Here is a 12,842-nt window from a genome sequence, read left to right as displayed (position 1 = left end):
AATCGAGTTATCAATGGTATCGAAAGTTGCAGAAAGATCTAGCAGGATGAGAACCGTGCAGCTGTCTGCGTCAGCTGTTCTTTTTAAGATATCCCAGGTGGAGACTAGGGAGGATTCTGTTCCCTTTAGTGGTCTGTGTTAGGGAGAATTCTCAGAAATGTTTTAATTCCCCTCCACCTTAGAGACCCCCAGCAACTTTGCTGGATATTGAGGACTTGATTTTTTTAACCTGGAGAGAGTTTAACCCTTTTTCCCCACTCCCTCATATTTTGATATGAATTTTACCTCTGTTTCTTTTGGTTATGGAGTCTGACAAACTCCATAGGCATCATCTTTTACATTGTGTTCCACAGCACCTTCAGTGCAGTGGCACAGGGAAGACTTTCAGATTTCCCCAAGGTTTAATACCTTTCTCTGGGATAAACTACTGTTTCCCAGAGCAGTAAAGTGAAATTGACTTTACTTACCATTGTAACTTTCTAGACCCAGCACACACTATTTTATAATAGAGTGCTAGAGGGGTTACTTAGTATCCCGTGTCTAGATCCTCATGTAACATTTTTTATGTTACCCTTTCCTCACTGAATGGCTGGTGACAGTGGCTTCCTTCCAACTACCATGGTTTGCAGTTACCACGGGCTGCGTTTGTGGCTCCGGTAAAGCAACCGCGGGAGCCATCTTTTTCAAAATGGCGCAGAGCCATCTTTGACAAAATGGTCCCCGGTCTTTTTTTCACCATGTCTTTATGGAAAGGTCCTTCTAGAGATTTTCTCTGTGCGCCAAACCGGGTTTGGTCTTTTTGTTCATTTCCCCTTTGGCGGGATTTAGGAGTGAAGCCCGCCTCTGGCTCCAAAGTGTCTGGGGTAGGCAGAAAGTGAGGTAGGTGCCGAAACTCCATGTGCTTGGTCTCCTAGGAGACCCAAATGCACTCTGTGGTGATTGGCTGGCTGACTGTCCAGCAAGGACAGCCACCCTGCTGGGTGAGTGACAACTAGGCTGGAATGAATGGGAGAGAACTAAATAAAAGGCACGTTTTTTGGCTTGGAAGGCAGAGTCCACCACTGGACGAAGGAACTGAAGAAGAGCTTGAAGAGGAAACCTGCTGCAACTCCTGGACCATTGGTTTGCCCGGTGAAGCCCTGCTGTAGTGTCGAAATGCCAAGTTCGCATCGACAAAGAAGCCCTTGCAAGAACGACTTCTCCCTTTGTTGGTGGGACCAAAGAACTCCAAAGTAAGCCAGCTAGACATCCATCGTGGAGCTGGTTGAATTTCTATAGAGTTGCTGCTGGACACCGTATAACCAGGGAGAGGAACACCAGATTGTGTGCGTTGCTTTTAAGCTGGCCTAGAGCTTTTGGAAGATCCTCCGGAATCCCAAGAAGCAGGACTGACCAAGCCCGAGCCCCCTCAACAGAATGCAGGACCCCAGAAGTAAGGAAAGCCCACCTCAATAGCCAGGAACCACAATGTTGCTATTTGCGGTAGCCGCAAGTCCCCCGACGTCCTCCCTCTTGTCCCCACGACTGAGGCCCAGGAACAGTGAGAGCTCTAGAGCTCCACAGGCACAGAAGTCATCAGCTGCATCTTTTCTTCATTGCTAAGGTACTGTAAAACAAGTCTAAGAGAACTTACCTCTTCTGTAGAAGTGCTTGTAGCTTCCACAACTCAAGTCAGCTTGTGGCCCTACATTTGATTCTTCTTTTCATCAAAGACTCCTAAAACCTTGTGCGAAGACTTTTCCATTACTTACCAGAAGTGCTTTATCTTATCCAAGACTTCTGCCCATTGACTTTGGCTTAGCCTATTGAATCGAATGACTCTTCTAGTGAGCTCTAAATGTATCTGCACTGCTTAAGAATATTTGTAGTCTCTTGTGTTCTAATAACCTTTGCCTTTTACCAACCTTATGAGTGTTCTGAATGCCAACAGTAAGATATTAATGTCCCCAGCACCCTTGTTACTGAAGTCACCTGTGGGTGTAGGTTGTGTCTGTGGGCCATCCCAAAAGGGTCTTGTCTGATTCAGAAACTCAGAGTGTACAGTATTGAAGTGTATTTGTGTGTTACTATTATCTTGCTCCCTTCTAAAGAAGGCTTTATAACTAACTGATAAATTAATAATTGTTTATGCAAGAAACCTTGAGTGTAAGATTATTTGAATACCTGTAGCTGTGAACCTTTGTGTAACTCCACTACAGCTCACATTTCCCCTCTTGAGATAAGCCTGGCTCCTCAACACGCTACCAAAACTGTGTAGTGCAAGCTTATACCAAAGGTTGGGTTGCCTATAGTTGTTGTCATAGTTGTGTGTAGTGGTCCCACAGGGTACTGCATACAAACTTTGTCTAACAGTCTGAAACCTGATTGCACTGGGTCTAGGTGGTTTGTTGGCTTCGGCAAATTGTCCAAGCTGTTTGACCACACGGCTTACTATCAGTTTGCGATGAAACGAGTATTGGAGATGATCGGTAGCTTTGGGGGAGGAGTGGGTCAAGAGTGCGTTTTTTTGAGAATGGGTCTGGTGTAGGATGTTTTTAGGGCTTTTGGGAAGGATCCTGATGTGAGGGATTAAGGATTTTGCGTGCGTGCAACGTTACCTGCCCAGGTAGAGGTTAATATTTGAGCATTGAGGGTGGGCACAGGTCTTCCAGGGAGCCTGATGGGCGGCTGACTGCTACAAGCGAGAGGAATTCTTGTTGGTGTGTGATCGGGGAGAAAGAGTCAAAACAAGATTGTGATTGTGGGGGGGTTTGGGTGGGAGGCCTGTAGGCGAGTGGCAGCAGGATTGTTAGTTTGCCGATGATGGCGTTGTGCCTTTCGTTGGAGGCATTGTAGAAGTGGCGCGAGAGGGTGTCCCATAAGGCTTGAGAGCTTGGAATTGACAGGCGAGAGCATATGGGGGATTTGAATTCTTCTATGATTTTATGTAGTTCCTTACTTGCGTTGCGGGCATTTTGGATTCGGGTCCCATAGAAAAATGTCTTGCTTTTTCTGATTTCTGATCTGTAAATTCTGGTTGTCCTTGCTAGGGCGGTTTTATTTTGGGCTGAAAGAACGTCTCTCCAGGCCCGTTCCAGGCAGTGCTTGAGAGTTTTGAGATTGGGGGTGAACCACCTCGGCGTTGGTCTAGATCTCTGCACGGTACATTTTGACTGGGCGAGGGGATTGAGGGCATTGGTAAGCCACAGGTCGAAGCAGTCTATTGCTGAGGGTACTTCCATGAGGAAGAGTGAGTTGAGGGAGTTGCGGAGAGAGAACTCAAGATCTTGGGTGATTACCACTTTGTTCCATAGTGGGAAAGTGGAAGGGGCTGTTGGTGGTGGACATGTGGGGTGTTAACCGCTGACCACAGTGTTGAGTGGTATGGTGAAACAGAGTGCTAAGAGGTGTGGGGGCTGGGTAGATATGCTTGTGGTGCTGACTATTGCGCCTACGGTGTGGCCTCTTGTGTGGGTGGATGTGTGGTGTTTCAGATTGAGTGGATCAAGGCTGTTTGTGAATGCCCTGGTCATAGGGTTTGATGGGGAGTCGAACCATGTGTTGAAGTCACCTAGAATGGTGAGGGTTGGATGTAGGATGAGGTTGGCGACCAGTGCGTCACAAAATGTGTCTGAAGTTTGTTATAGCCAGGGGGTCTGTATAAGAGTAGGAAGCTGTGTGAAGTGGATTGTGCGAGTTGAAGTTTTACCAGGAGGGATTCGTAGTCTGTGGTGGTGGTGGTGGTGGTGTCCTTGGTTATTAACTTGAATTGGTCTTTGTGTAATATTGCAAGCCCTCCTCCCCTTCGTGATCTTTTCCGGATGGTGAGAATGTAACCAGGTGGGAAGGTCTCATGTGCGAGAGGTTGTAGTCATCCGAGAACCAGATCTCAGTAATAGGCTGTCTGGGTTTTCGTCTGTGATGAGGTCATAGATGTGGAGTTTGTTTTTGGAAACTGACCTGGCGTTGATGGCGGTGCAAGATATTTGGTGGGATGCTTTTGTGGATAGAGGGAGGGAGGGATGAGGGGAGGGGGCGGAGTCTGATGTGGGGACTGTGAGTGGGGGAGGATGAGAAGGGAGGAGGTGAAGTGTGGGGATAGTGAGCAGTTGGGATGGGGGGACATTGGACTGGCAATGCAGAGGAGGAGTGTGGAGATGAGGGAGCAGTTGGAATAGGGGGGCAGGGGGGAAGAGTTAGGACTGGGTTGGGCACAGGCGGGGAGGTTTCACTCCTATATTGCGGTGGCAGTGGTTGCGAACTGTGTTGGAGAATGGGTGATGCTAGGGGGGGGGCATAAGCTGTCTGCGGCCTCACCCTTTCCTTGCATTATGAGCGGTCATGTGTGTATGGGAGAGAGTGGGTGGTTCTCTGGTGGGTGGGGTATTGGGCAGGGCTTCTCTTGCTGCGCGAAGGGTGCGGAAGTGTGAGTGGGGGAGTGGTGGGTAGTTGATTGGGGAGAATGTGCGCAGGAGATGTGGGTAGGTTGCTGGCGCGGTTGGAATGTGATTGGCATGTTCGGTGTCTTGCTGCATTCTCTGGTGTGTTCCGTGGGGGATACTCTCTAATCCGCCTTTCCATCTTGCAGTTCTGTGCAGAGCAGGATCTATGGGTGGGGGAAGACAATTAGAGGCGGGTAGGTGTGGTGGGGGAAGAAGGGGGGTGAGGGATGCTAGTTAAAGGTGCGCTGTGGGAGGGGGGTGCACTGTGTGATGGTGGGGGTAGTGAAAGACCTCAGTGGGTCTCGTTGGGGCTGGTGGTGCGTCAGGGAGCTGCATTGTTGTGGCCTGTGAGTGACATGGCGCCTTGTTGACTGTGCTGCACGGTTGAAGCCTAAGTTTCACAATGCAGTTTGAATACAAGGTAGAACTGAACTACCTTTGTGTATAAAGTTAAAACAGCTAGATTTTAGTGTCCTGTGCAGTCAGAGAGAAGAATGTGTCTCACAATGCAATTTGGGTACAGGCTAAAACACAGCTGGATTTGAGAGTGCCATATAGTGGGAGCGAGGCCCACACCTAACAATGCAATCTGAGTACAAGACTAAACACAGTGAGATTTGGGTACACGGCTAAACACACCTAGATGTGAGAGTCCCACATAGTGGGAGAAAGGCCAACACCTAACAATGCAATTTGAGTACATGGATAAACACAGCTAGATTTGAGAGACCTGCATAGTGGGAGAGAGGGAGGCCGAGGAATGTAATCGCAGTATTGTACAGGTGTAGGTAGGTTTGCTAAGTGGCTGGGCTTCCAGGATAGAGTAATTGCTCTACTCCCCACCCAGGCCACTCCTACTGTACTAGTCGTTGCTGATTGACAGCTGGCCACTGGCTTCCCCTGCTGACAGCTGCAGACACTTCCTGGAGCCACCCTTTGCCTTGGGGCCCTTAGCCACAGGGGCTGCCCTGGGAGGTCAGTTATGAACACGAGGTGCAGCCAAACAGGGCCGAGGGGCGGGCAGGAAGGCATGAGGATAGAAGGACACAGAGGTGGAGCGGGCTACTAAACCAGGGGGTGGGGGCTAATTTAATTAACAAAAATGGCCAAACTGGGCCTAAGATGGTCACGCAGCCTTCCTACTCACCTGCATAGCCCAGCAGGAAAGAGGCATACAGATCGAGCTGCAGGGCAAGGCTTTTCACCCTCTAGGCACCAGCAATCAATCAGTGCCGGTGGGGCAGGCAGGGAGGCATGAGGACGGGAAGGACACAGGTGGATCAGGCCACTAAACCAGGGACTTGGGGCTAATTTAATTAACAAAAATGGCAAAACAGGGCCCAGAGAGGGGCCAGGGACGAAACACCATTTCAGCCCGCACGAAATTGTGAGTAGACGTAGGCTACATACACATCTCTCACCTACACATATGACATAAGATGCACCCAAGACCGCAGCGGTTTTAGGAGAGGAGTTTAAGGAATATCTTACAGCATTTATGAAAAAAGTGTTAAGATTATATCATCACAGGTTGTGTCTTCTCACCAATAGAAGTCTACATTTGCACCTTTGTGCGTTCCTGGAACAAGCAGCATTTCCATGGGCCACATACGGTGGTCTATGCGACAGAATGCTGTGAAAGTGGAGGGCAATAAGAGTTGGATCCACCTGAAAGGCACTCTAAGGGATACTGGCAGCCCTCCACCTGCGCAGGAGCAGGCATAGACATTAAGTATGCCCCAAGGATTCACAGTTGGTTTCAGTGCAAAGGGGGATGTGAATGGGGATCTGGAGTTTAAATAATTTTTGTACTAGAAAGGGAATGTTTAAGATTGAAAATTGTGTAACTATCATTGTGTTTGTGCTTTCTTTGGTCCTTGGGTCATCATGTCTGAAGATGACAAACAGTACAAATGGAGACAACTCAAAATGGTCTAATCTTATGAAGTCTGAGGAGAAAACCTTAAGAGCAAAAAGAAAGGTTGATGGGGATTTTTTCGATAATGATAATAAGTTAACTCCCACAATGAATGTGCATTGTTTTGCAGCTGATAACGTATGTTATGGCCATATGAGGAACGTGGGGAGAGAGAGATCCAAGGATATTGCTACATCTGCTCTCTTATCCCTCATGCTTCAAGCGTTCCTCGGGTGTTTATCCCGAGTGAGATAGCGGGAGGAGATGTGCCATGTCTAGTGTACTTAGCCATGTGCAGTGTTCGAGGGCAGCTTAATGTGCAGTCAATTACAGCATCAATCATACCAAGAGACTATGATTGTTCAATGGCCAAGCATGCAGAACACACAAATATTAGGTGTATTCAAAGAGCCAAATTGATCTTCGAAGGAGCTATTATTCCTAAAAATAGATGGGAGCAAGAAGTGAAGAGTTGCAGAGCTGGAGGAATGGGGGGATTCTCAGAAGAAGGGGGGCATAAATAAACAAAGAATATGAGGCCGTATGGAGAAATTATTCGCAGTATCGGACGTGGCTGAAAGAGCCAGAAAAACCGGTTAAGATATAGACACCCATTTTTCTCTATGTTTTAAGGGCAATAGCACAGTGCCCGTTGGCAAAAATGGGAACTGCAATAACTCTATGCATTGCAAATTTGGCTGAGGTACAGCTGCCCTGCCCAACAACATTTGGATCTGTGGACAGAGTGCATACAGGTAGTTGCCTCAAGCCTGTTGAGCTGTGTGCAGTCTCTCTACCCTTCATGTGCCCGTCCTTGCGACCCCTATAGAGCACATGATTTTGTACCATCCAATGCCCGAAATTCCATCTGTGCCCCCTTCGTCCCCTGTGCCCCTTGCAACACCTTCACAACCGTATATAGACATATCGGAGACTGTTTAATGGCGAAAATACCAGACACTTAAAGCAGCGGCAAATAACAAGTGGCTCCAGGTTACCAAGTAAGAACTCTTGCTATGAAGAATTAGGAGCACTGAGGCTCATAACTTTGCAAACCCAGTACATACTCTACCTCTTGACAGCAATGGATGGAACAGTATGCAGTAAAATTGGGAGTACATACTGCACATTTGTGCCTCCCAATGACACCAAAATGGCACGCTCACCAGAACTATTGCTGCCCTGCATAAACTGAAAGTGATCATGGAAACTGAAACCTACGATGTTGCTCTGCTCAGTCAGGTACCAACATTTGCTGCCATGATGACTGCAACCCTGTCTAAGACTATGGCCACCACTACTTCATCCTTTACGGGTAATAGAACTGAAGCGGTTTTGTTTCCTCCACCAAATCAGCATGCTTGAGTGGCACGGCGGGTCGATTGTAAAAATGGTGGTGGGACAAGTTTGATTGATTTCGGAGGAGTATGCCTATATTTAGACCGGGGTGAGATGGTTGTAGAGAGGTTTCCCAAGAAAATTATTATGATTTGTTAGTTTAAGTATTAACTAAAGGGGGGGATGTTGGGGTGGGCAAGGAGGGCTCCCTTTATTAGGAGGGATTCATGTTGCGCACACCATATTGATGATGGAAGGATGGCAGCGGACTGGGGCAGTTTTGCAAATCCATATGAATCGAATTGAGTTAATTATGGACGGGATATGTTACTTTTAGTGTTACAATCTTTTAGAATGTATACTTGTTAGATTTTCACGCACATAGAAAGAATATTAAAAATTCAAATGCAAACACACAATCGACACAAGGGGGTGCTTTGCTCCACGGTTAGCTGTTGCACATGAATTCTAAGTAGCAGGGACATTGTTGACGGAAAGAAGAATGAGCTACCTAGTAAGGTCAGTGTACAAACAGGACAAGGTTAACAGTCCCGCAAGGGAACAGATGCTATCTCACCCGTTGTATTCAAATCTTTAAAGGGGGTTAGTCATTTGTTTGGTGGCAATAAACATGAGGCACAAGGCCAGGGTATCCGGCGGGTAAGTGTTTTTCCGGGTCATCATAGGCTCTATGTGGCCGCATTAATTAGAAGGTCTTTTAGAGGCGCTCGGAGTCTGGGGAATTGTGATGGCTATCAGTAGTTCAAAGAAAATCTTGTTTATGCAGACCTTCCTCTATTTGCAAAAATACATAAGCAGACCATGTGCAATCACACTTAAAGTTAAAGGCCTTAGGCCAGTTATTGCTAGCAATGAATTATGTTTTCAATACCAACGTGTAACCATGTACAGACGTCATTCCCTACTGCGGACAAATCCCAAGAAGAAGTGGGTTTTGAATAGGATCTGAAGATGATAATCAAGAAGACTGGCCAGTGAAAATGGAAGAATTGCATTGTGTGCCATCCCTTGAAGAGCTGTGACCTCCATGGCTGCAATTCTTTAATACCCAGGGACTATGGCTGCATCGCTGAGCATAGTCTGAAGAAGCGCAGTTTCACATGAAACTTTGTGGGCATCCAAAGCCTGCAGTGACTTGATCCAGATCCCAAACGTCCCCTCACCAAAAACGAGGACCAAGAAAATGAGAAGAGTCACACGCTGCGACACCCTTCCTTCAACGGAGCCTGTAAAAGGCACCAACAAGCCATAACCGAGAGGATCCTTTGCTGGGAGATCATCTGCACGACAGCTGTCGCCAGATCCACTGAAGTCCCTTTCTTCAGTCATCAAGACAGAGCAACCAGTGATCCCGGTCTGCAGTCACTTCACCACTGGAACTGTCCCACAGCAACCGTTTCTCTAACTACAGATACTGTCCTACCCCTAGTACAACTTATCTGTGGGTCATTTGCTTGATCCAGTGAACCTGGGGGCTACATATAGCTTTATCTAGCACCCCCCCCCATGTCTCCCACAGAGTTACATTGGTGTGGACCACCCATCATACTCTAATCCTGCCTTAGGACACTGGTCCTTGGGGCACTCCTACAAGGGAACACCCCGTTTCTCTAGCCTTTGTAAAACTAACTTTACTTTCCTGCAATACTGAAAGCGACCCCTGCTAAACTCTCCCATACTGAACCTTTTACAATACTTTCCTGCTCCACCCCTGGCCACCAGTGGCCCAGTGATGCATCTGAACACAGACTCACATAAGACAGGGTTGGACTCATTTCGATAGGCTGGAATAAAGCTATTAAACGTTTTATAAGTTTGGAATAGTTTGCATATTTATTGGGTATTTATAATGCACCTATACAACAAATGGTGTTTCAAGGCACCACAAGACAAACAGGGGGAGGGGTGGGAGAACAGCGATGAAGATTAACAAAAAAACTATACTACTAGGCATTGTGTCATTCAGATCGCGCAAGTGCAGTGGAGACAAGTGCTACAGGGAGGCCAGGTGGACAAGTGCCAGGGGAGAGCATGGGGTGGTGCAGGGAATGAGGGTCAACATGTTAAGTGCGAGGAAGGGGCTGGGTCGGGCTCAGTATGTGTTTAAGGCCCCAACAGGCGAGTGCAGGAGGAGGTAGCCCAGTGGGGCAAGTGCAGGTTTAGGGGTGGAGGGGGCAGGGGAGAACAAATGTGCTGGGGTAGACTGGGCGAGTAGGGCCTGGTGCCCTGTAAGACTCAGAAGGAACCACGCAGCTAGTCAAAATGCAGCAGAAGGGGAACATTAGCAGGGGAGAGGCAAGGGAGAAAAGGAGGTCTTGAGAAGCTTCCGGAATTTAAAGAGATCCGGCTTGAGCCTGAGAGTTGCAGGCAGGCCATTCCAGAGGGAGACTCCTGTGGACGAGAGCGATCTAGCCCTCCCCCCCACAATCTCTGCTTAGAAAAGAGTCTGATCTGCAGAGAGTTGGAGCTAGAAGACCAAATGTTTCAAATTATTTTACTAAGTGATTTGTAACTATCAATGTTATTTTAAGGTTACTACAACTGTGGTTTGCCAAAGACTATTATAAAGTGATCTTATATTATCCTATTGTTTTAAAGTACTTACTTGACTTGTGAATTATCACATCTGCCTTACGGTATATAATAAATGCCTATTATACACCTTCTAAATGTATTTGTGTTTTCTTGGACTACATTTATGCTCTGAATTCTTCGTACCTCACTACAGCCTTCCTTCCTCCTCCTTCCTTACAATAAGCCTGGATGCTTGCCAATCTATAAAATCTGTGTGTGGTTCAAGCCTAAATTAAGAAGTGTAACCCTGTTCACCTAAGGTGGGCTTTGCCAGGTTCTGTCACGGAGAGCAACCTGTGTAAAACTCCCTTACAGGGATGCAATTGCACTCGGGCCTTAAATGATGAATGGTCCAAGTTGGCAGAGAAGAAAGAGGAGAGAAACAGGGTTTCACTCCTGTTGCAAGAGGTGGTATGCTGGACAGATGTTATACAAATTGTGTGTTTAGCATCATCATGACAATTTTGTTTCAACAACCAGACATGGGTAAAGTGAGGAAGAGGTGTTTTGAGTTTTGGATTATATTTTTATATTTTTGTTGCTTTAAAACGCATCACTCTGCCATAGAGTGCAAATCACAAACTGCAGAGAAGGATACAATCTGTCCTTGGGCGTTGCTCAGACACATCACTCTAGGGAGAAAGTCCCCTTTCTGCAGGCAGTGCCATAGTAATTTGCTGTTGGTGACATGGTCAGACAAGTGCATTGTCGGAAGAAACGCGGGAATCCCCTCTGGCAGAATTGAGACTTCGAGCCCAGTCTCACTTTTCTTCACAACTGTCACATCAAATACCTGCAAGTAATGCCAAAGACAGAAAAAAGTAAAATATCTTAAATGAAAAACAAATGTTTCTTGAAAATGGTTTACCGTACAAAACAGGGAAGAACATGCATAGATTATTTTACATTCAACTTTCATTCAACAGTTTGGAAAAGGTCTAAGGGGGAATGTTCAAGAACAAAGTTCCACAGAAAAGGCCCGTTTCATTGGCTGGGATGTAAAACTACAATCCGGGCAATCTCAATTAATCTGTTGAACAGGCTCTTACTGGTGAACAATCCAGCTCTCAAGTGGCACTTCATGTACTTGAAAAATTGACCGCAGATTCTAATCAGGGAAGGGTTAACGCGACTTAAGTGGAAGAGTGAGCACATTTAACAGGGGATTTGCTTCCAGAGGAGCCACAGTTTAAAACCCAACCTTTTAGAAAAATGCCCATAATTCTATTTAGCTTTTTAAACTATAGAACCAGGACATTCAGGGCCAATGAGAGAGTAAAGTTCAACGGATGTTGCTCTCCTATTTCCTTGTGCATGGTTCCAACATGCCCAGGCTCACAATGACGTGCTGGCACTCTGGAAGGGTTAAACACCCTGACCACTTATGGGCTAAAAACATGCCTATGTCCTTAAACAAGGTGCTCTGTTCCTAGTACAGCAGGGATTTGGCCCAGTATAAACATTTCTTAATACACATTTACACATTTTTCAGGGAGTCGTGAAAATGGCAAACTCTAATTTCTGGCATACAATCGCTCCCGATAAGGGTTTCAGGTGTACGAGCTGTCTAGATCACAATTTCTCTGTGCTCCAAAACAGAATTACATGCAATTCACTTCTGTTTCATATCCATTGTTAGGAATTAAATTTCTTTAAGCAACTTTCCCTAAACATTCTATGGACCCCCACACGTCCTGACTTTTTAAAGGGATGTCACTCCATTGGCGTTTTGCTCATTTTGTCAGGGGGAAACTGATCAGTTTTCAGACTATCAGTACTGGGAAACGAAGTTTCCCTTTTGTCTTTTTGGTAACTTGTTAACAGTGCACAGAGCATATTACAATGCAGTGGGGATACTTTATCACCCTTGTTTTTTTACTCTTGAGAATTTTGGTTAATGTATATGGGCTGTAAGGGTGTAGAATTACGAGACTGACGCACAGAAGGCATATTTTTGGTAATAGTCTTATTTAGTCCAAATATAGTCGAAAACCCTGCTTGGCCCTATTACTAAGAGGGGCTTGCCTGCCTCAACCAAATACTAAGGGCTCTGTCAGGATATCCATCAAAAATAAGTAGACCACCGGTGTGTGCGACAAACCCATTCCTTTCCCTTACACTCTAAATTAAAGTAAAGGGGTGATCTTGGTCCAGAAGAATGGTTCCCTTCTTCTGGACGATAGACCAAAGTTCACTTTTGGGTGATGAAAAAAGGAAAAGTTATTCAGAAAGGTCAAAACCAAATGTTTCAGAGTGTTCTCGGTTTGGCACTCCACCAATGCACATAGAAAAAGAAAGTCTGAGAATCTTAACAGTGTTGGCGGGCATGGGGAGGGGGGTCTCCCTCTCCTCCTAAGCTTCCTCAAGTTTCTAACTACTTTTTGAAGTGCCAGGAAGGAAGACTTCCTTCTCCTGGTCTTTATCGTGCAGTTCACGAGGCCAGGGGGAATGACTCCCTTCCCCTGGTATTTCTTGGGGCTTCTCACAATGCCAAGGAAAGGACGCCCTTCCCTTCGCTTCGCTTCTCACACAGTATTCAAACACACCAGTATGGGACAATTTTCTTTCCC

The 12,842-nt window shown here is 46.4% G+C and overlaps 1 protein-coding gene across 1 annotated transcript in view; it reads right to left on the bottom strand.

Annotated features, from left to right (window-relative positions):
• The window catches only part of PDCD11 (programmed cell death 11), a 1,291,633-nt gene that overhangs the window by 858,586 nt on the left and 420,205 nt on the right, over positions 1 to 12,842 (bottom strand). Inside the window, exon 15 of the mRNA XM_069611704.1 lies at positions 10,871 to 11,065. Coding sequence (XP_069467805.1) covers positions 10,871 to 11,065 — 195 coding nt within the window. The remainder of the gene's footprint in view (positions 1 to 10,870; positions 11,066 to 12,842) is intronic.

Source organism: Ambystoma mexicanum, chromosome 8 (assembly GCF_040938575.1).
Source record: "Ambystoma mexicanum isolate Mex_15411 chromosome 8, UKY_AmexF1_1, whole genome shotgun sequence".
Lineage (NCBI taxonomy): Eukaryota > Metazoa > Chordata > Amphibia > Caudata > Ambystomatidae > Ambystoma > Ambystoma mexicanum.
This window is presented reverse-complemented; position numbering and strand designations above follow the sequence as displayed.